Source organism: Simochromis diagramma, unplaced genomic scaffold, assembly GCF_900408965.1.
Source record: "Simochromis diagramma unplaced genomic scaffold, fSimDia1.1 OVJJ01000026.1, whole genome shotgun sequence".
In the NCBI taxonomy this organism is placed as follows: Eukaryota; Metazoa; Chordata; class Actinopteri; order Cichliformes; family Cichlidae; genus Simochromis; species Simochromis diagramma.
The window spans coordinates 6,548,675-6,570,872 of NW_024386985.1; the positions used below are offsets into that span (position 1 = coordinate 6,548,675).

Sequence of the window (22,198 nt, forward strand, 5' to 3'; positions counted from 1 at the left end):
TGTTACTGAGGCTGAACTGTCAAAACAAACTAACACAAAACCACTTTTATGCTGAGTACTTTTGGCAAAGATGGATGACCGTTTCAGAGAAGCCATTCTGTTTGATTTTCTGACAGTGGTGAGAAGATACCCCGTGTTTCTGGGCCGACCGCACAAAACGTGGCTGAGACAAGAGCCTCTGCACGTCCAGAGGATCCTGCAGGTCAATCGGACGCTCTACATCGGAGCGAGGTACGCGACCCACACACACATGCAGACACACGTGTAGATGTACCGATCGGGCCTGTACCTGCTGCTAGGTGAGGTGAATAACTGGTTATGTCTTCATTGTGGCACCTGTTAGTGGGTGGATATATCAGGGAGCAGGTGAACGTTTTGTCCTCACAGTTGATGTTAGAAGCAGGAAGAATGAGCAAGTTTGAAAAAAGGCCAAACTGTGATGGCTATATGACTTGGAGCTTATAAACTGCAGGTCTTGCAGGGTCTTCTCGGTCCGTAGGGGTCAGTATCTTTTAAAAGTGGTTCGATGAAGGTACTGAGGTGAACGGTGCTCCTTGATCACTGTGGATAATGTGCTGAAAGCAAGAATCGTTCAGGAACGATTGAGGAGCACAACGTTGCTTTTGAGGTGTCGACTTGGCTTCTAAATTCCCCAGATCTCAGGCCGATCCATGGAGACTCCACCTCGCAACTTTTGCACACCTTGATGGTCATAATGTTATGCCCGATCAGTGTATATACTAATGTACATTACGTCACTTACCTGGGGTTTTAAAATCTCTTGGACTGCCTGTTATCACCAGAGATGGGCAGTAACGCGTTACTTGTAACGCGATTACTTTTTTCAAGTAACGAGTAAAGTAAGGGATTACTATTGCAAAAACGGTAATTAGATTACCGTTACTTTCCCATAGGAACGCTGCGTTATTGCCTTACTAAAACCGTGATTTTTTTTTTTTGCGAGAATGTCTCATGACAGTGACGTAAGCAAGTGCGACGTTTGTGACAACAGCTGTGTGCAGATCAACAATGGATAATATATCGAGTGCGGGAGAGAGTATGAGCGTGCAGCGTTTAAAGCGTGGAAGTACTGACCTTACTTTGAGTTTGATTCCACAAAAAGTGACAAAAACATTAGTGTCCGTTGTGCGTGGGAAGAAAACTTTTTACAGCGAAAAAGACCCCTAAACTTCCAAGCAAGCACCGAGTGCGCTACGACATAATGGGAAACTCACAGAGAAACTCGCGGATTCTTCCACTGACCGCTGTGGCTCACCTGCACCAGGGTAACCCTCCGCCTACCCAACTCCTGCTTTACAGGTGAAAATAGAGCAAAAGGACCGCTAGTCTTTGACTTTATTTATTTTCTGATGTGTTTTACTTGCATCTATTTGAAAGACTGAGTGTAAACAAAAAAAACCTATTTTATTTTATGTGCTGGAATGTGCAGAAAATAGGTTTAAATATTAAACAAATTTCTTCCAGTCAGAGAATGTTGCATATAATTACATTTTTGCTTGATGCATAAAGCTAAAAGATTAAAACTAATAAAACAAGTTTTAAAAAGGGACTTTTCCATTTGATTACATTTTGTATGATGGATTATGTAGAAAAAGTAGAATTGGGCTGAAAGATCTATCGCTTTATCACCTATTCAGGTTGTAAATCGTGTTTTTAAAAAGTAACTAAGTAACTAAGTAATTAATTACTTTTAAAAATAAGTAATCAGTAAAGTAACAGGATTACTTTTTTGGGGAAGTAATCAGTAATTAGTTACTGATTACTTTTTTCAAGTAACTTGACCAACACTGGTTATCACTATATGTGTTACCAAGTAACTCACATCGCCAAGCGCCATCGTCGATGTAATGACCAGACACATCACGGAAAGTGAGTGACATTTGGTGACTTCATATGTGTGAAACATACACTCCTGACTCAAAGTGAGCAAGTTTAACTTCAGCTGTGTCCAGACAGGAAGCGAGAAGCAGCAGCCTGGTTAACCCTCCGTATCCCAGTGGCATTCCATTTGCATGAGAATTCCTAAATTTGCCTAAAGAACTACAGAAAAGCGTCCATGTTTTCATTTAAAAAGAAAAAATAGCTCTTTCAGTTTTCATCATGTCTTTCTCATTATCTCTTTCTCATCCTCTTCATCTTCCTCCTCCACCACTGCTCTCATCTTCCTCATCTCCACCTCATCCTCTTCCTCCTCACCTGAAGCGTCATCTCCAGAGCCGAAGTCAGAGATTTAACCTAAGACAACATGCAGATTAGACACATGACCCTGCGGCTTCTATACCACAGACAAAGAATTGGCTATAACAACAATAGCTGGTTCTAAGCTCATGTTATTCCAGCTAATGTTGGACTGGAGTTTCCTAAAAATCATACGTTCCCTCTGATAAACAGTTTCACTGCTTTAAGAGTTTGTTAGATCCAAAGTTAGATCCGTGTCTAACTTTCATGACAAAGACGAATTTCGCGTCACCGACTCATCGACCCAATTTGTACTCCAGGAGAGGTGGATGCTTCACCGCCTCCTACTGATGCTGGCGAGAGCATTTGAGTTGACCTGGGCACCATAAAATATTTAACGTACACATATCAGTTTTTATTCCCAATTTATTGTTAAATAAATTATACACAATATATTTTGTACAACATATTTAAATTCATAACCAGTAGAAGAAACTCAACCACTATGAGGTGCAGAGTTTCCACAACTTCAAGGAGGTAGATACGAACAAGCAGCTGGCAATACCAAACAGCTGAAGCAACCACCAGTGAGAGTGCAGGGCAGTGCTGGACACGTGACAGTGTGGTGAATGGAACAGATGGTTAGCTAAACAACCGGCACCTGAAATGTCTGCGAGCACCCAGAAGCCACAAGTGAATCGCTCCCCATGTGGATACTCCTTAGTGCTAACGTCAGGATTCATCTCAGAGGAAATGTGCAAGTACAGCTGAGGCTGAAGTACTCCCAGATGTTACATCAACACACGCAAAAAAGTCAATAGTTTTTGACCCGTGAAACATGGCACCACAAAGCCCAGGATGTGTAGCCTGTGGGACCTGCTTGGACCATTAGCCTTTCTTTAATAAACTTTGTCTCTTGAGAGACTTAAAGAGACTCGGTGGATCCTGAGCGATCAGCCAAAAGTATCAGGAGACTAGGTTTTAGTAGCCTCGAGTCCACTCGCACAGCATAGGAACATAAATACTGGAGAACTGGTGACATTTGGAGAATGACGACAGAACATGACCAGTAAAACATTAGCTAAAGAGATGTGAGAACTGATGTTTTTAGAACACTTGTAAAATTTTCTATATCGATTATTTTATTTACTTCTTTCCAGAATATGACATTTTCTTCATTATAACCATTAATGCCAACCTCACACTGGTCAAAAAACACTTACATTACCATTCCCTATTAAATGGATTAGCTTGTTTATGTACTGGTTTCACACGAGCCAATTAAACAGTAAATACACTGACATTCACATGTATGTTATACTTTCATTTTGTATATTTAGAGCACTCTAAGTCACACACACATTTGTACAGCACTTTATGTTATGTTTTCACACTTTTATCCATCACACACACTTGACCATGGACTGGAAGAGTGGATGACCTGCTCCACGTCCACAGCCACAGCCACCGCCACCGCCACCCCCGATGTGTAATTATTAAACAGCATATGTAATTTTCAGTCATTGGTTCCTCCTGAAATGTCCCGCCTTTCAAATGCAACACATAAAACAACACTGTCAAACACGCTGCACCTGATTCTACGATACTGTTATAATGACAGCTTGGACACACACACGAAGTTAGTAAGGAGTAATTGAGATTAGCTTGCTTGCAGGGTAATAAGTGTCTCCCCTCAGGTTTTAGCATGTATTATTAATCTTCCAAAATAAGTTTATTGACAAATAAATTAATAGTTACAAGGCAGACCTCTGAGTTAGTAGGAACCTGGCAGACTGCCACAGCTGCTTCGTGTTACTCTGACATCTGTTAGAAGAAAACGTGTGACAGCAACACGATGCCAACACGGTAGCAGTTCTCCTTCTCAAACAGGAACTTTAGAACTGAGCACATGGAAACGTTATGTAGGCCTGAGCGGAATAGCCTTGCAGCCATGTTGAAAAGATAACCACGAGCCACGGCGTGCTGCGTGCCATCTGTAAACATTAAGACAGAAAGATTGAATGCATGTTATCGTTTTATTACTAGCTAGTAACGTGTTCCTTTAGCTGTCGCTCTCTCCTGTGGAGTAGCTGCATGTGAGGGCTGATATTTGACCTGACAAATATCAAGTTGAGTGATTTCTAGTTTGTTCTCCGTGTGATGATGGTCCCCATATGCCTGTCAGTCTGCTGAAGGCAGTGATCCTGAACAGATAGTAGCCCCGGTGGTCAGAAAGGCCGGAAGCCCAGTCTCCTCACCTGCGCCACTGCTGTGCAACATCTGGTTCTCCACCGACGCCATTCAGGAGCCGACCTGAAGCAACCGTGCTAAAAAAAAAAGAGCATGCACGTTAAGATTTACTGTCCATGTTGTCCAGAAAGTAACACAGTTTGAAACATCCCGAAAGAAGGAGACAGTTAGTTTCTACATATGGTGCTGATTATTTGCTGTAGTGGAAGGAAGATTGAAGCGGTTTCCAATAAGAGACGCCGCTGTCCTCCAGGAAATGACCCAGTCCCCTGCCTCCAGCAGGCCTAACTTCACTGCTGAGACTCGGTAGTAAATATATCAAACTATGTAGCTTGGTTCCAGCCATTCTGTCTGCACCGGGAGGATCTATAAGCACACACATGCACACGGTCGGGCAATAAAACTTCCCGCAGACAACTATAGCTACTGCAGTTTGAAGGTCTGCTTTATAACAAGCGGCCATGAAACACTTAAAAAATTAATTTGAATTTACAGCTGTAGAAATTATTCCTGAACAGGAGGAGAAATCTGATCTGAATGTCAACCAACCGGATGATGAGAAAATACTAAGCTTACAGGCGGGGCAGCGGGGGAGGCAAGCAGAGAGAACGTTTCGAGACTATATTTCTATCTTTTTGTAAGTGGCTAATAGTGTTTGTGGCTTCCTGGTGGTAAACGATCAGCCTGGAAAGAAATAGATCCATGTGCAAACGCATTTGTGAGCCAGAGACGGCCCAGCAGGGTGACTGAGTTTTAAAATGTACACTGTATGAATAAGTACCTGTGGTGGCAGGTATGACTGCAAAAAGCTTCGACAGAGTGCGTGGCCTGATAAGACGCCTCACTCATCCCCAAGTCCTGTCGCCATTAGCATAGTTCTTCCTCTGACTGCAAGCACTGCTAAATCCCTGCCCCAGACGCCCTCTGAGAGCTGCTACCTCTCCGTGTCCTCTTTCCCATCCCCGCTAAATGAAAGTAAACTCTGTATTTGACTGGTGCCAAGTGGAGTAAGAGTCTTGCTGCGTTAAGCCCCATTTCATTGCTGTTAAGACGAGCAGCTGTGGATCCTGTGGTCCTCAGCCCCGAGTTAGATCCAACAGGCAAATCCACACAAACATAAACCAATTGGAGAGTTTACCAATTGACAGCATGACTGAAGGAATGACTCAAACTCTTGAATAACTGTTCCACTTGTAAGATGTTTGTGCTGTCAGTCTGTGTGCGTGTAGGCGTGTATGTGTGTGTGCGCGCATGTTTTATCTGCACATTCTGCATTACCTGGAGTGGGAAGTGCTAACTTGCTGCCAGTCTGGATGTTTTATACTGTGTTAGCCCGCTAATGTGACTCTTGAAGGTCAGTTGGCTTGTGGCAGTCAGACAGGGAGACACTCTACTGAGGCCGGAAGGGAAAGTTTAGTATGTAAAGCAAGCAAGCAATTTATTTATGTAGCACTTTCAGACCAATCCAGGCTGGAAACAAAGTGCTGTACACTTGACATGGCAAAAAAACCGGTACATTAAATTAAGTTTAAAAATAATAATAATAATAATAATAATTAAATAATAATAATTAAAATTAAATAAAAACAATAAAATCAGTGCATTAGATTAAATTATAGCAGGAAAATCACGATCAGACTGTGAAAAGCCAAGGAGTAAAAAGGGTTTTAAGTAGTGCTGTCAGCGTTAATCTCGTTAAAATGAAGTTAACGCCATAACTGCTCGTTAACCTCCAGGAGCAGCTCGTCAGCTGACCTGAGAACCCGGGGTAGGGCTGTGCGATATGACCAAAATCTCATATCCCGATATAAGAATTCTATCGTCCCGATAACGATATAAATCACAGAAATGTAACATTTTCTGTAAATTCTGTGAATCTCGGGCAGCTCGACTTGCGGGAAGTGTTTCCAGCTGCGCGTCATGTAGCTGGAGTCGAGTGTTTTAACCGATGCATGAAACGATACATTTTTAGACATAAGTTGTAAAGGCCGCCGTTTTCTTTGTGAGTATTTATTACACGGTGTGCTGCGGGGAAAAGCCTGTTCTAACGTTTGAGTCTAAGGTTTATTTTTTAGCACCTGGCGGCTCTTTTTTAATTCTCATCCGTAAATAATCTGCTCTTTCACATGATTCAGTTTATTTTGAAAAGTATCAACAGGATCTTGAGCTTTATTGTGAAAGGTTTATGTGGAACATAAATAAGCGGACACGCGATGGTGTGACCGTCGTTGTTGCTAACCACAACGCCTAAAAACAGGCGCTTGTCCGTCTGTAGTGTGGTTATATAAAATATAAGAGAAAGAGAGAACTTTAAGAAATTAGTATAGCCACTACAGTGACCATCAAAACGATGAAAAAATTATTGCCGTAAACAGTTTATTTTGCGACACCACGAAACAAACGATAGCGTAAAATGAAATGATAGACGTTTTTAATATCGTCATCCGATATATATCGTTATATCGAACAGCCCTACCCGGGGGTGAGTAAGGATGGCAAGACCGTTAAGCATTTAAAAACAAACTTTGGAATTTTAAAATGAGCTCTAAGACATACAAGCCAGGTTTGGAGTAATGCGCTCTCTTTTGCAAGTTCTGGTAAACAAGGCTGAGAGTGCAACTCTCAGGATCACCTCACCGCGTTACCAAAAACATGAAAAATGAATGAAAATAACAGGAACTGCTTTTCAGCTTCCAGCAGTGATCGTTTTGCTGTACGGTGGAACAGCGACGCCCGTCTCTCTCCATCACACTCAAAACACTTAAGTACACTTCAAGCCACAGTTCTGTTCCTTTGGACTGTAGTGTTGCTTTTCCATTGAATCTTTGTTTTGGACATATCTTTCTCTGCCTTAAGCTGAATAAAATATATCTGTCGATGACACTCACCCTAAGAGGCATTCAAACACCTCATCAGCAACCAGATATCAAATAAATGCCCAAACCTTGTTTTGAGCAGTTCTATTTGAGAACTGTTTCCTTTCTGCCAAACTGCATCTGCAGATTGTATCACTTTAGAGAAGAAGGCGCACAACTACCCATGACCAGAGGCTCATGCTTAAGACTGAGGGTGTCGGTCATAGCAGAGCCATAATGTTATCTGCATGCTTATTTTGGCCACTGAATAGCCAAATGTCCTAAATTTAATGTCTGAAGAAGGCCTTTGATCAAACTGTTGCTCTCTCAGTAAAATGCTGATGGCGTGCAGGATGTGGTCTGCAGATACCTGATGTCCCCTCTCTCGCATACTTACACCGGACTCCTCTCAGTCATTAATGTCGGTGTCAGTTCCTCCATTTTTGTTCCTTCACTGCTGTAACTTCTGCTGCACACTGGATTTTCACTCAGAAAAGCAGCACAACACTGCAGCTATGGCAAGAAAAAACATCGTTCTCCTTTATTTATCCAAGTAAAAGTCTCACTGAGATTCAAATCTCTTTTCTAAGAGAGACCTGGCCAAGAGGGCAATTTGAGAGGTCTCGACCTTCAGCCTGCTGGTGTTTGTAGAAAGTTCATGAGCTGGTTGAGTAAGAAAATAGTTTCGTGTTGACTTTGAATTACCAGGTCAAAAGGTTTGGAGGCATTTCTAAAATAATAACTCCGGCACGTGGGTATCGTACACGTAGATGAGGCTACAAAGAGACACTTGTTGTTTGTGCTCTCAGGAAAACCTATGAGGTGATTTGAAGGCTTAACACACATCTTGCAATATAAACGTGAACTCTTTGCACACACTTAACTCCAACCTTATGTCACAAGCAGCACACAGAAACCGGCTAACGCGCATGTAAACAAAGAAAAGCATCCAGGCTTTGCGTCATTCAAACAACCTGAAGTGCAGAAGAAAAGAGAAGCAGCAGTGTAAATAATTCCTCATGCTCTGCACTACGAGAGACAACAGTGCTGGCTGCCAGCCCCACCGACTCGGAGGCCTTTTGCTGTATTCATCATGCCGAGACGATGCTGAAGCAGCCTGGATGAGATTACGTCTCACTCTCTCGCCCTCTCCGCTGATTTGAGGATGCTTAAACTTTGACCTGTTAAGCAGGGATACACCAAGCCATTGTTTGGTGATTTTGCACTTCTTCGCCACTTAACAATTCTCCCGCTCTGATGTGCTGAAAGGGCTGTAATATTCTGACACAGCAACAGGAAGTGAAGATAAATTATTCAGAAGAGGGGTGACCTGCTGGCTCTTGGCCTACCTGGGCTCTTATCAAGCATGCATTCTCACAGCCGCCTCTCTCGGTAAAATTAGATGCAAACACACACAGATACACACTCTCCAGCTCACATGAGCAAGCACTTGTGCGCCTCGCCTTCTGTGAAAGAAATTAGGAGAGTTCGTGCAGCACAGATGGAAGGTAGAGCTGGGTCAGAGATGGATCGATACTGCAGGACTAACATGGCTGTGGCAGATTTACAGATTAGCCACTTCAGAAGAAACCCATGCTTCAGATCCGTCCTGGCCCTCATCAATATGCAAACGTCAGCTGTTAGCTTCTTAGCCTAACTCTGGTTTAGGAGGCATTTTTCAAGGTTACTGCAAACAGCAGACTAAGAGTGCAAAAAAAGAAGTGTTTGGGAAGTCATGAATACATGCATGGTGTTAGGGTTTTGGACCACGTGTGGACAGCGTGTTGGGGCGTGAAAGCATCAGTGTAACAACTTGATTCAATCATCCATTAATTCAATTTTAGGATTAGAAAAGACTGATAAGCCAAATTTGGGGTCATTTTTCTGTATATATTGGGACAAATGGAAGACACTGTAAAGCTCTTCCTTAATCTCTGTTGCTCTTATCAACTTTAAATGAATAAACAGCATTTCTGTGTGTGTTTGCGTCACATAGCTGCGTGTGCTGTGGCTAAATTATACTCAAAGCAAACACAGGTTACAAATGCAGATGATGTACTCGAGCTAGCAAAAGAATCCACGTTAGGAAGGAGCCGATGTTGCCTTGCTGTTAGCTCTGGATGGAGCTGTGCTGTCTAACTCCCTCTCTGTGTCTCCCTCTCCAGGGATGACCTTTTTCGTGTGGAGCTGGACACCACTGCAGGAGATGAGATGTTTTACAACAAGGTAAGCACCTTCTTAGCAGACACGCATGGCAATTACAGCCTTTTAGGTGCGCACGTCACTTGTCTCCAAGCTGGAAAATGTCATTTTCCACGAGAGAAATGCCAGGGTAAGCAGCAGTATTTATCCGTGTTTCATTTCATTTATAGAAAAGAACGTGGGAGTCAAACAAGAACGACATCCGGATCTGCAGGATGAAGGGCAAACATGAGGTGAGACGGCGTCTGTCTGTCTTAATCATGCTGCAGAGTCTAAACATCCAACAGATTCAGACTAACTTTAGTCATGTTTGTGTCTTTATTTGCATCCAGTAATTCTCCTTTTAGCTCTGATTTTGTCTCCACTCCCTCCTGGGCAAAGTATCCGGCTCTTGAGCCGATAAATGCTCCGCCGTGTTTTCCAGCTCGACACTGAGCCTGCAGACCTGAGTACTGTGTGTTTGGGGAGGTTTTTTCGCTAAAAGCTGCTCGCTGTGCCAGAGAACAGCATCGACCGGAAAAGTGACACTCGACCGAAACAGTGGACAAGAAAATCAAAAGTACCCACTTAAAGACACAATAAATCTCAGTGGAGCAGCAGAATCAGGTGGCTCGGTCATTTTTAGAAGACTCTGTCACGTATAAATCATGTTGATATGATTTGATCACAGCAGCTGAAACGGCTCAATCGCTTTTCCAAACAACAGTAGCTCGTAATCCATAAAATCCGTAAAGGAATGATATTAAAAATGTATTTTATTGCTCTGTATGAACTATAAACGGTTGTAGCTGAAGGAGACTTTGGACATGCCTGGTTGGTGGATAGAAATTTGATTTCATTTTGCATTTTCTCTGTTTTTCACCACTTTTTTTCATATTCTCTGAACTGTTTGTCGTTTCATTTCGTCATTTCGTCATTTGCATTTGCGGTAAATTGGAGTGAGTGGTGTCTCTCTGCAGCTTGAGTTGTTTTGCAGCACATGTGAGCTGCACAGTGGCACAAAGTCAGTAAAAAGCTGTTTAAATCAATCAGCTTCCTTTGAAAAATCCTTCAGCAAGGCTTCAGTTACACTGTCCCTGCACACATGTGCACACATGGGCACACGCTTTGCTCTCCTAAATTATGCCACGTTTTACCTTTTTTGCCTGGAGCCTTGGTTTCTCTGTGCCAGTCATCTGATTGTCAGCCCTGCTGGTGCAGCCTTAAGAAGGAGGGCTGTGACCACATATTATTGTCCCTGCTCATCCAAGCCGTCACTCACGAGCAAACGTGCACATCGATCGGGAGAGCACGCAACGTTAAACTCATCCCACCGTCGTGAGTTAGGCCTGCAGTCTGTGCCCTCGGAAAATGCAGGTGGGCGTCAGGAAGCCGAGGCGGTGAGGAGGGATGGGGTAAAATGTCCCTGCAGCCGGCGGCAGCCCACGCCTGAATACCTCTTATATCTCCGGCACACACACTCAGTCCTTGCTGCTGCTGTCTGCCGAACACACAAACATCACGTATTCAGTGTCTGCGTGTGTGGGTGTATGCAGCTGTGATGGTTGTGGTTGACAGGGGAAACATGGGCTCTGTCCCCTCCAGGCACACAAAAAATGACTTATTTAACACAGTGAGAGAACACCTGACATTAAATCTGTGTGAGACATCGCCAGACAGAAGCACAACGGAGAATAGTGGGACAGAGACAAAAAGCTCGGCACAGAGAAAGGAGGGGGCGAGTGTGGGTCCCTGTTGGCCGGCCCTGCGGAGAGCCGTGGGGCTGACTGAGATATGAAAGGTCTTCTTGCCCCTAATGACTGTGCTGCCTGGTAATGCTGTGAGTCACACGGCAATGTGAGGAAGATAAGAACACTGCCAGGTCCTCTCAGTCAGCTCTCTGGGCTCAGATGCATTTGAAAAGACGTGCGTGTGTGCGCGCGTTTGTGTGTCTGTGTGATTGCATCCAATCATGCACTCACTCCCTGATGGCACATCTTATATTTGCTGTTAAAATATGACTTGAACGCAGTTATTTTTGTTTCAGTAATTACACTGAAAACAGTACAATGAACATTTTTAATTAACCTCTGACAGTATTAACAAAGATGCAACATTTTGAAGGTTTTTCTTTTTGAACATATTACATATTCTGTTTCTGTTTTCTGCCAAAATAAGTACAATTATTATAATCACTCGTATTTAAAATGCATTTAAAAAAAATTCTGTAATTTTTTTAACCATGCAGACGCTGCTGTACTGCCTAAGTAATGATATGAAGACATAGCAAAACCACTAACCAAACACGAAATAATTTGTGGCAAACCAAGAGCTTGATAAAGAGAATAGCAGCAGTATTTTTACAGTAAATGCAAACATCCATCCATAATATTTTCTTCCACTTATCTAGATCAGTGTCTTAGGGGGTCAGAGCCCATCCCAGCTGACATAGAGAGACAGGCCGAGTGTATCCTGTACAGGTCACCAGGGCTAACACCTGCAGCCAAATTAGAATCACCAGTTAACCGAACTCCATGCATGTCTGTGGGAGTACCTGGAGAAAAGCCTTGCAGACACAGGAGAACATGCAAACTCCTGATAGAAAAGCCCCAGACTGGATTTGAACCAAGGAGGTGACGGTGCTAACCACTGCACCTGCATGGCGTCCACCTGAGAGATCATTTATCGATAAAGTATCTCTATCTGAATTAGCATCGTTAAATACTGTGAAGTCCTATACACACTGTGTGAGTTTGGGCTGTCCCAGACAGAAGACGACCAAGAATCATGATGACATCTTCAGCATCACAGTGAAAGCGGTTCAGATCGGACAGATTTGATGGTCTTTGCAACCAAAATTCCCACCGTGTCACCGTGTTTGACTCTGTGTCTGTCGCTTTGACGCAGAAAAAGGAAAGTCTAGTTGTGTTGGGGTAGCAAAAGCTGTTTTACCGTTGTGTCCTTCAGGTGTTGAAACCACGCCGGTCGAGGAGGAGGAACTTGGAAGCAAATAGTGCAGGAGTAACGGCGGTGTGTTGTAGCCCATCATTTACAGCATTAAACCTGATGTCCTACCACAGTATATCGATGCCTTTGGATTGCAATAAAACTAATATTTACTGCTGAACTTGCACAGTGGTCACATGAGCATGAATTCTTTTAGAAACTATTCTCACAGAGTCCACATCCTACGTCAGGGGTGGGCAATTCCAGGCCCCGAGGGCCGGTGTCCCTGCAGGTTTTAGATGTGTCCTCGAACCAACACAGCTGATTTAAATGGCTAAATTAGCTCCTCAACATGTCCTGAAGTTCTCCAGAGGCCTGGTAACGAACTAATCATGTGATTCAGGTGTGTTGACCCAAGGTGAGATCTAAAACCTGCAGGACACTGGCCCTCGGGGCCTGGAATTGCCCACCCCTGTCCTACGTGAACCTGCATGTCAAAATACGGAGAAATAAACAGATCTTTACATGTAAACGTGCAGAATGGAGTCCCTGTAAAGAGCCAAAGTGGGAACACGTTTTCTGGAGTGCATTTGATAAAATAGATAAATGGACACACAGAACAGGAAGTCTTTCCCAGGAAGTCCTCCAGCCACAGCGGAAACCCGAATTATTGGCTCACAGTCATCAGACTATAGCTGCTGGACTATTAAACTCGAGTAAATAATTACAGCTGGTGTGCAATTATGTGTTTTCTGCTTCATTCATTATGACTTTATTGAGCTGAAGGGCTGCTTGGAAAATTTGGGGATTTTTAGATTCTGCAAGGCGGCTTTTGAGCTCAGACAATTATGTTATTTAAAATGCACATATGATGCCACGATGATGATAAAATGTGCATCACAGTATCAATATGATCTTGTTATATCGGTCTCTGCAGTGTTTACTGAAGCACTTTTGCACTTGATTGCATCAGACCGCCGCGGGCGCGTTTCTTACCCCCTGTTGCCGTTTTGATTATCATGCTGGAGGTCAAGGAGGATGCCTGAATATTTAACAAAAGAAGAGCCATTTCATGCATTAATGCATGGACACGGTGCAGAGGTTTGGGTAAACATGGATGAGGGATCATCAGCAACACTGTAAATCCTGTACATTTATACACGCCGTACTTTAAAGTCTCTCTCTGCTGCACCTTCCCTCCGCCTCACATTTCATTCTCTTTGTCTCTGTGGCTGCAGAGGCAGACGCGGTGCTGGAGGACTGTTGCTGCATCTTTGCTGGCAGCACGACAGGCCTTCTACACTAGATGTCATGCCTCTTATTCACGAGTGCTGTCGTGCTATCCAACAGCACACATTGTTGGCTTAGTTTGGTTCAGTGTGAACAACCACAGGCAGCATAACGAGGAGGTCTTCTCACCGCCGTTACGGTGCGAAAGGACCTTTTGTTTCTCACCTACCCGTCCACAAGCACAATCAGGACTCTGTTGTTTTACGTGCCTCCCTTATCCTCTCCCCCACACTGGTTCCCCTCCTCTCCTCCACTTCACCTCCTGAAAATGTCCCGTTCTGCTCGGGGGGACGGTTGTGTCAGATGTGATACATTCGCCACCTCATAATTGGTTTTGTAATTAAATGTTTCTGCTTGGTTGATCGCAAAGGACATAGTATCTCCCTAATTAGGCTGAAAATTCAATATCCTAATCCTTTCACCTTTTTTTCTTTTCCCGTGTTGACCAAGCTGCTGTCGATGGATGCAACAGTCGGCCTTGTTGTCACTCACTGCATATTCTACCCACATTAGATTTTCCTTTGTCCGCGCTTTCCGCTGTCTCTTTATCTCGCTCGTATTTGCCCTTTTGATTGTCTCTCGCTGCCATTCGCTCTCCTTATTTCCCTCTTTCCTTTCTCTCCTCACAAAAGCAAAGCGCACGAGAGAGAGAGAGAGCACGATGCTGGGGGTGAGACGCTCCCCAGAGGTGGCTCTGTGCCAGCGTATCAGGCTGTGGCAGCATGGGCATGTAGACGCAAACAAAGGCAATACTATATAGTAGATGCTTAAAGAGCGGCCAGGCATCATTATAAGCAGCACTTAGCAAGATTGTTTGATCAATATTGTGTTAATCGTGCTCTCAGAGGAGCTCTGGGTTTGCAGTCGTCCGACTGTTTCTGTGTAGAATCATCACAAGATGTGGCTTTATTGCTTTTTCTCAGCTTAAAACGCTCCAGGTGGAGTCATCGTCATCTTTTTTTCCCAACTGGCCAGTGTCTCGTGTTTCTATGTATTTTGATTGTACTCAGCGTCCCAGGCCCCACACGCTGCTGTGGACTGCACTCGAGCTCATCACCAAACGTAGGACTTTCTAGGGTCAAAGACTGTGAATATGAAGAAAAGAAGGGTTCGTGGTGCCTTTGGTTTTCATGATGTTTGCAGCAAACAGAATCACATTTAATTAGAATTAATCTGGTTTACGTGATCGTTTACTCAGCAGGTCTGCAGCTGGAGAGCTGTGCAAAGGTGATCCAGGTTAAGTGCTACGGTCAAAGACCGAAAAATGTGTGTGTGTGTGTGTGTGTGCTCGGATAACCCGGCGAGCTGTAGGTTTTTACTAAGTTTCGGCTCGCTCTCTGCTCATTTATTCTTGTATCTCTATCATCTCACTTCTTCGTCCTGCTTGTGCGTGCTGTTTGTTTGTGGCCTGTGGTGTGTTCAGTCAGAATTACCATCAAACGCTAAAGAAGGGCTTCAGAGGGATGCGGATTAGCTTTAACATGCTGAGTAAGACCGCAGCACTCTGAACAGCACAGTGCTGCTAATTTGGTAACGCTGTTAATTTATCCTCCGCCCACATGCACACAAACATATACACACACTTTGTTCCTGCCACGAAGAGTCACTCTGTTTCCAGTCAGAATCGTGCATCGGGGATTTTTCTGGAAATGACAGACCTGTTGTTAATGAGTGGGGAAGAGGGTTCGCCAAGGCTTTGTGTGCGTGTGTGTGTGAGTGTATTGTGTATACAGTATATGTGTGTGGGTGAGTTCTGGCTCAATGGCGGCTCTTGGCAGAGCAGTGCTCTCTTCTCCCTGGTTGCTAACATCAGGGGACCAGCCAGGCATGTAATGGAAACTTTGGAGATTTAGAGGAGCAGCTTGCTAAATACGACCCCCTGATGTACTGCCTTAGATGGCTCCCATTGTACAAAACATTACTAAACCGGGTCATCGTGATAACTTATTATATTTTATGGGACTATGAAAACTGCTGTGGTTGCTCCTAAAACAGGAAAATGAGCAGAATATTTTACGACACTTACCTGTTTTGTATTTTGGTTCGAGCAAAGATAGGAATCTTTATTGTAGCTGGAGGTAAAACACCTTGTTCTTGAAGTTTGGAGTAAAGAATGATCGTTAGGAAAAAAACTCTGAGCTGAGGTTTATGCCGAGTGAAAAGGTTGTTATCATCGAAGATTGAGGGCTGAGTTCTGGACAATAGATGAAAAGCACATGCTGAAGGTGGAGCCTCCTCGGTTTTAATGGTGCTTGTTGTTGTGTTGCTGTGGATTCTCTGTGCGTGATTGCTTACAATTATTTTAAAGCTGGTGGATGTGCATATTTCTGTGTCTCTGAGGAAGAGGTTAGCTGTGCAGTGGGAAATGCACTTGCTCTGTCATCGTCTGCAGCGTACAGCTAGCCTGGCTAACATCTGCCTCAAGAGCGAGGAACTGATTAAACCCTGCTGTCTGCCAGCATCTAGTTGATATAAATGTACATTTGCATATGCAAACATGTGCAAACACTTGTGCAGCATCTCTTGGTAGCTTTCCACACTCTCTTTTTTTCTCATTCCTCTGTAAATTTATCCCTTCATTGACAATTACGTCCATATTTGCACCGAGGCGTGTGCTCCTGTGTAACTCATCTGTGCTGCAGATTAATTTTTCAGAGCACAGGCAGCTCTGCCGCTGTCAGTAAGAGGAGCAGGAGAAGGAGGAGGAAGAGGAGGAGGAGGGCTGCAGTCGTCTGGGTCTCGGGAAGGCTTGCCAGCCAGCACAGGTGGCGTTTTGCCTGGATTCTACCCAGGGAGAGGGGATGCACAGAAAAGGGGAGGAGGCATCAGACCGTACAGCACATGGGTTTATATATGATTGTTTAATTCACAGCATGATCCTTTATAATAGGTTTGTTGTTTTTTTTATTTTAATGTGAAGCCCACAGTTAATCCTGCTGCTGCCTGAATTGGGCTTTGAATAAAAAAAGACTCGTATCTGGAGTGCCAAATGACTCCCTGGAATAGATGAATGGGGATTAATAAAATGCATGTGTGCAGCACAGGATGAGTTTGGATGATGTCTGTAAAGTGCAGAACTGAATAGTTAAAATGTTATAAACCTTGTTTTATTCTAAAGTCATGAAATCCTTAATGTTAGCTGAACAGCCACTGCCAAGTGAACACATTTGTGCAGCGGTTTGGCTCTTCTGAGTATTCGCTCCCATCTCCGAGATGCTGGCAGTGGGTCTGGGTTGTTATTAAGAGTGCTTCATCTGGCTTTGTGATTACAGCTCTGACCAAGCTGACAGACTGCAGCCCCACCGACAAACAGCATGCAAACGATTCTCACACACGAGCCTGCATCTGTGCTGTGATTCTGATGCACGCACACACAAACGTACTCGTTACATGTGTACTTAACTATATGCATCACGCAACACTCTGCGTGTGTGGGAGTGACACGCACACGCCCGCAAGTACTGTGACAGTCGCACTTCTGTTTGTCACATAGCGGCGCAACCATTAGAAATTTGCACCTTGCGCTCGACTCACTTCATGCGCTCACACCGTTCACGTGGAAACACTTCCTGCTTTCCTGTTTCTTTCTTCCCGCTGAAAGACGAGATCCCTGCGGGGAGAGAAGGGGAAAGGTGGGGGAGAGGGTGGAGCATCTGGAATAACACTCAGCCGTCTCGCATATCACTGCTTTCCCTCTGATCTCTTTCACACGCATATGTTGGGTATTCATATCTTGTGGGGACATCTAATTGGCATTATGCTTTCCCTAGCCCCTTACCTTAACCCTAACCATTAAAAATGGATGCCTAACCCTAACCCTTAGCCTAAACTTACCTAACCATAAACCACCTGGAACCCTGACACTAAAACCACATTTTCAGCCTCAAAAATGCCTTCAAACTCGTGGGGACTAGGATTTTGGTCCCCATAAGGATTGTTGGTCCCCACACGTATAGTAAACTTACCATTTTTGGTCCCCACAAAGATATGAATACACACACACACACACACACACACACCACTTTTATTTCATCTCTGCTCCTCTTTCCATCAACATTAATGTGGGCGGTGGTCTTGAAGTAGACCCCATCTGGTGTGTCTGTGCGTGTGTGTGTGTGTGTGTGTGTGTGGCAGAGCTGGTGCCATCGTGGCTGGGACAGTGGTGTGCTGTGGTGTGGGTTGGGGGTTGCTGGCTGTATCAGTGATCTACTGTACATGACCACTCACTCTGCGTACTCGGGCGGCTGTGCAAGTGCAAATTGCTGTCAGTGCCTTTTGACTTTTACAGTTAAAGGTCACATCTGAAATTTGTGCTTAGCAACCATGGATGGAAAAACTCCTTCAGGAAATCAGAACATAAAATCATACTTTCAGGCTCATGCGCTGCCCTGTGTCGTCTTACAGATTTGTTTTGTGCGCAGTGAAAAGAGTTTCAACAAAATCCTTTCCTATAAATGAATAATCTTAGTTAAGTAGCATAATAGTGCGTGGGTGGTATAATCAAATATAGCTAAATTACCTCAACTAAATGTGCTCATTATGTGCAATGACACTTTTCAAAATCATATATATGATTTTATATATTAGATTCTAATTATTGATTTATATCTCTTTAATTTTGCAGCTACTGAGTTTGATCACCAATATATTGCTCAGTAGCTTGATCTATAATAATGCAATTAATCTCTAAAATAATAAGTAAATAGTATGGAGGGTGAAGTGCAATGATTGCATTCAAAATATGAAGCTGAAAGCAGCAGAACATGGAAATTAATAAAGTACTCGGGAATTAGTGAGTAGGTGAGCAGAAAGATTAGAAAAGTGTTTCCAGTAATTAAATTAAAAGGAAGTTAAAAAAATAAATAAAGCTGCTTGTTCACCTAAATGCTGCAGGAAAGAGAGTGAAGTCTGCACAGTAGCTAACACATAAGCTAACCTGTACGGTTAAAGATCTGTGATTAAAATAGTTATCGATCAGAAATGAATAAACGAGAACGCTTAAAGTAATCAATAAGCTGTTGAGATATAAGGTATGATATATAGATATACAGTATGTTTAACATGACAGACATGGCTGAAACAAATAGATGCACTTTACTGGTACATGAGGTCAAATTGAAAACTAAAAATATTAATAAATTAATTAATAAATGATGCCTTCTAATGAGCTAAAGATGATCGATAACGTGCTTTAACAATAAATGAAGAAACATTTTTAGTAGCACAGTATAAATGAATAAAAAAGCTAACAGTAACAACACAGTATATGTGTGGAGACACCAACATTTATCTGTATTTGGGACTGTGGGGCAAAAACCGCCATCATGGTGGTGCTGAACTCACGACTGTTCAAAGAATGAAAATGCGACTTGCTGTTATTTATTCATTACACGCGCTTCACGTATTGAGAAATTAGCCTTAAATCTGCCGCTTGTTCTAAAATCCTAAGGCTGCTTTGGATTACCCTCCGTCAATCAACTGCTGTGTGTATGCGTGCACGTGTGCATGCGTGTGTGAAGAGGGTAGACGCCTAAAGTCTCTGCAGGCTACGTTCAGACTGTATCACTGTGATTGACAGCAGTAATGGTGTGATAATTCCACACATCAGGCAGCTGAAAAGCTTCATTTCACAGAGCGGTTTGGCTAATCAGCGTCTGAAAAATAAAGGGTTTTTTTCTATTTGCGCCATCATCTGTTCCTCAGGCTCACCCCTCCTGCATATCAAGCCTATTCTCTGTATTTCTGTCTTTCTCTCGTGCAGGATGAATGCCGTAACTTCATCAAAGTGCTGCTCAGCAGAAACGGAGGCTTGTTTTTGTGCGGAACCAACGCCTTCAACCCGCTGTGTGCCAACTACACTGTAAGTAAACCCAAGGCGGGTGATCGCAGCCGCCCTACGCCGCCACCTGCGAGCGGTCGAGCGCCTCTTAGCTGATAAATAATGTCTATTTTTACAACAGAGTCTCCCTCCTATAGATCAATTAGTGCACTTGTTCAGGTGAGAACGCACAGCTTCATTAGAGCTGTTTGTCAAGCAGTTGAGTCAGTGCCGACTGCCTCCCCAGGAGTTATTTATCCTTGTTGTCTGGCAGCTCCAGCGCCTCGTTTTCCTGAGATACAACAGTTGTTATTTCTCGGCGGTTAAACTTTGTGGTCTGCCGAGCTTGTTATCATTGAGAGTCAGAGACAGAAAATCAAGAAGAACACAAAGAGGGGAAAAGAGGGAGAGGAGCGTATTCACAGAGTAAGGCTGCTGAGACGTGACTTGTTGCGGTAAAGAGAGAAAAGCAATGCCACAGATGGAGGCGGAATCTAAAAGATGCCAGAGTTCGAGCTAGAACTGTAAGCGTTGACTAGCCAAAATGTTTTCTGAATATTTCTCCAGCACTGTCCCACAGCACATTTGTCAGACTCTGAAGGTTTGCATCCATCAAGCAGCAAGTCACCAGAATCCTCCACCGTGCAGGGAGCGCGCTCCACTTCTTAGCCTATCCCTGTCGCGCTCAATTACAGTAACCGTTTTAAACTTGCAGAAGAAGAAAAAAAAACCTGCACATAAATATTAATCATCGACTGGGGTGATTTCACATCATTCCGCAGCGATATTAAACGAGGAACGAAGGCAGTGGAGTCGGAGGGAGAAAGAGAGAGAGGAAAAAAATCCTTTCACTATCAAAGGCTTTCTCAGATAAGTGTTATTTTCAGTCTCTCACATTTCAAACACGGTGCAACAGTGGAACACTGAGACGTACTTGCCCCATTATCTGTCAGCCGCTAATGACATTCTACAACAGCGTATACCTCACCTGTCTCTGCCTGATAGGCTGTCATTTTCTCTGGGGACTAGTTAGTGATGCTAGCTACTGTTTTATTTAAAGCAGGGTTTTAATGAAATGACACCTATAAATTATTTCATTTCAAACAGTCGATGAGAGCTGAAGTCTTCCAAATCTGCTGCTCTCTTCAAATATTTGCTTGCGGCGACCTTTAAACGGTTTGTGTTTGTGTAATTGATAGTGAAAGAATAACAGAGATTTTATTACATGAACTGCCAATTTTATTGAAATGTACACGTGTGGACGTGGATGCATAGATGTGTATGCGTCTGTGTGTGTGTGTGTTATTTATGGATGAAAATGGGACTCTCTTGTTGTTTGCCGCTGTGCCTAATTGCCTCCAGTGAATCATTAGTTTGCACTTATGGTAACACTCCCTAATTGCCATTCTCTTGTGGTTTGTTTTCATGATGCTGCTGTAGATGTATTCATATTGTTTGGAGTACCCAGATTGATGCATGCATCTAATTGTGTTTGTGTGTGTGTGATTTAACAGGGAGACACTCTGGAGATGCTGGGAGACACAGTCAGTGGGATGGCCCGGTGTCCCTATGATCCCAAACACGCCAACGTAGCTCTGGTCGCAGGTACGACACGGTTTGTTTAGCGTGTGCTGTCACACAATGAGGAAGTGTGCGATGTCATCAAAAGATATTTTTGTCCCTTGAGCAGAACAAAAGAGAGCCGCAGCGTTTCCTCAGCTTCAGTTTACCTCGTTGTGTTTGAACTCGTTCATTAATAATCAATACTGTGTCTGAAACTGTTCAGATCCTTATCTGATATTAGCTGGTAGTAAAAGAACGAATGTTATTTTTGTGTGGGCGTGTAGGAAAGTTGCAATTACATTGTTGAGTGGTTTGTCACAATCGTGTTTATAATGCAGCGCATAAAAGGTCACATTAACTCCAGCTTCACTGTTTATGATGGTGCTTTGGCAGACGATCCAACTCACCAGCTGTTTTTATGTGTGTGTGTGTGTGTGTGTGTATCAGAGGGGAATCTGTTTACGGCCACAGTGACGGACTTCCTGGCCATCGACGCGGTGATCTACCGTAGCCTCGGGGACAGTCCTGCTCTGCGCACCGTGAAGCACGACTCCAAGTGGTTCAGAGGTATCTGCAGACACGTGTGCGTGTGTGTGTGTGGACGCTTTGAGTGGGCGTGTTCGTTTGTGCGCCGTCAAGCATAGTTATGTCGGCGCAGCGCGCTCAGCATCACGCCTGCTGTCGATGTTAATGTGAGTCTGATGGCTGGAGTTTGTGTCCACATTACTTAGCAGCACGTGGATCGATGCATATGCTGGTAGGACAGGACTGAGTCAGCATGCAGGCAGCTAGCTGTACACAGAGCTGCCTCTTTCACAGAATCACCCATATTACACAGTGTCCGACCAAACGTTTGTCCCCCCGGGCCTGCAACAGGATCTCAAAGTTTTACTTTATCCTTGTATATTTTTGTTGGCTCAGGGGGAAAGGAAGCTAATTTTAATAACTTTATATGCTGCTGTGATAGTACAGCAGAATCTGTTAGTAGGCCTAATCTAAACCTGTAAAAATACTCAGTTTTTAACCATTTAAGTGCCTCATGAATCTAATACATGATGCACATGTCAATCAAAAAAGCCACAGATCCACCATAAAT

General features: G+C 43.7%; 1 protein-coding gene across 2 annotated transcripts in view; it reads left to right on the forward strand.

Moving 5' to 3' along the window:
- Nucleotides 1–22,198, forward strand: part of sema6bb (sema domain, transmembrane domain (TM), and cytoplasmic domain, (semaphorin) 6Bb) — a 134,643-nt gene that overhangs the window by 60,931 nt on the left and 51,514 nt on the right. For both annotated transcript variants that reach the window (XM_040040496.1, XM_040040495.1), the window contains 6 exons: nt 117–231; nt 9,470–9,530; nt 9,677–9,739; nt 19,483–19,581; nt 21,054–21,144; nt 21,550–21,669. In XM_040040496.1, coding sequence (XP_039896430.1) covers nt 117–231; nt 9,470–9,530; nt 9,677–9,739; nt 19,483–19,581; nt 21,054–21,144; nt 21,550–21,669 — 549 coding nt within the window. The remainder of the gene's footprint in view (nt 1–116; nt 232–9,469; nt 9,531–9,676; nt 9,740–19,482; nt 19,582–21,053; nt 21,145–21,549; nt 21,670–22,198) is intronic.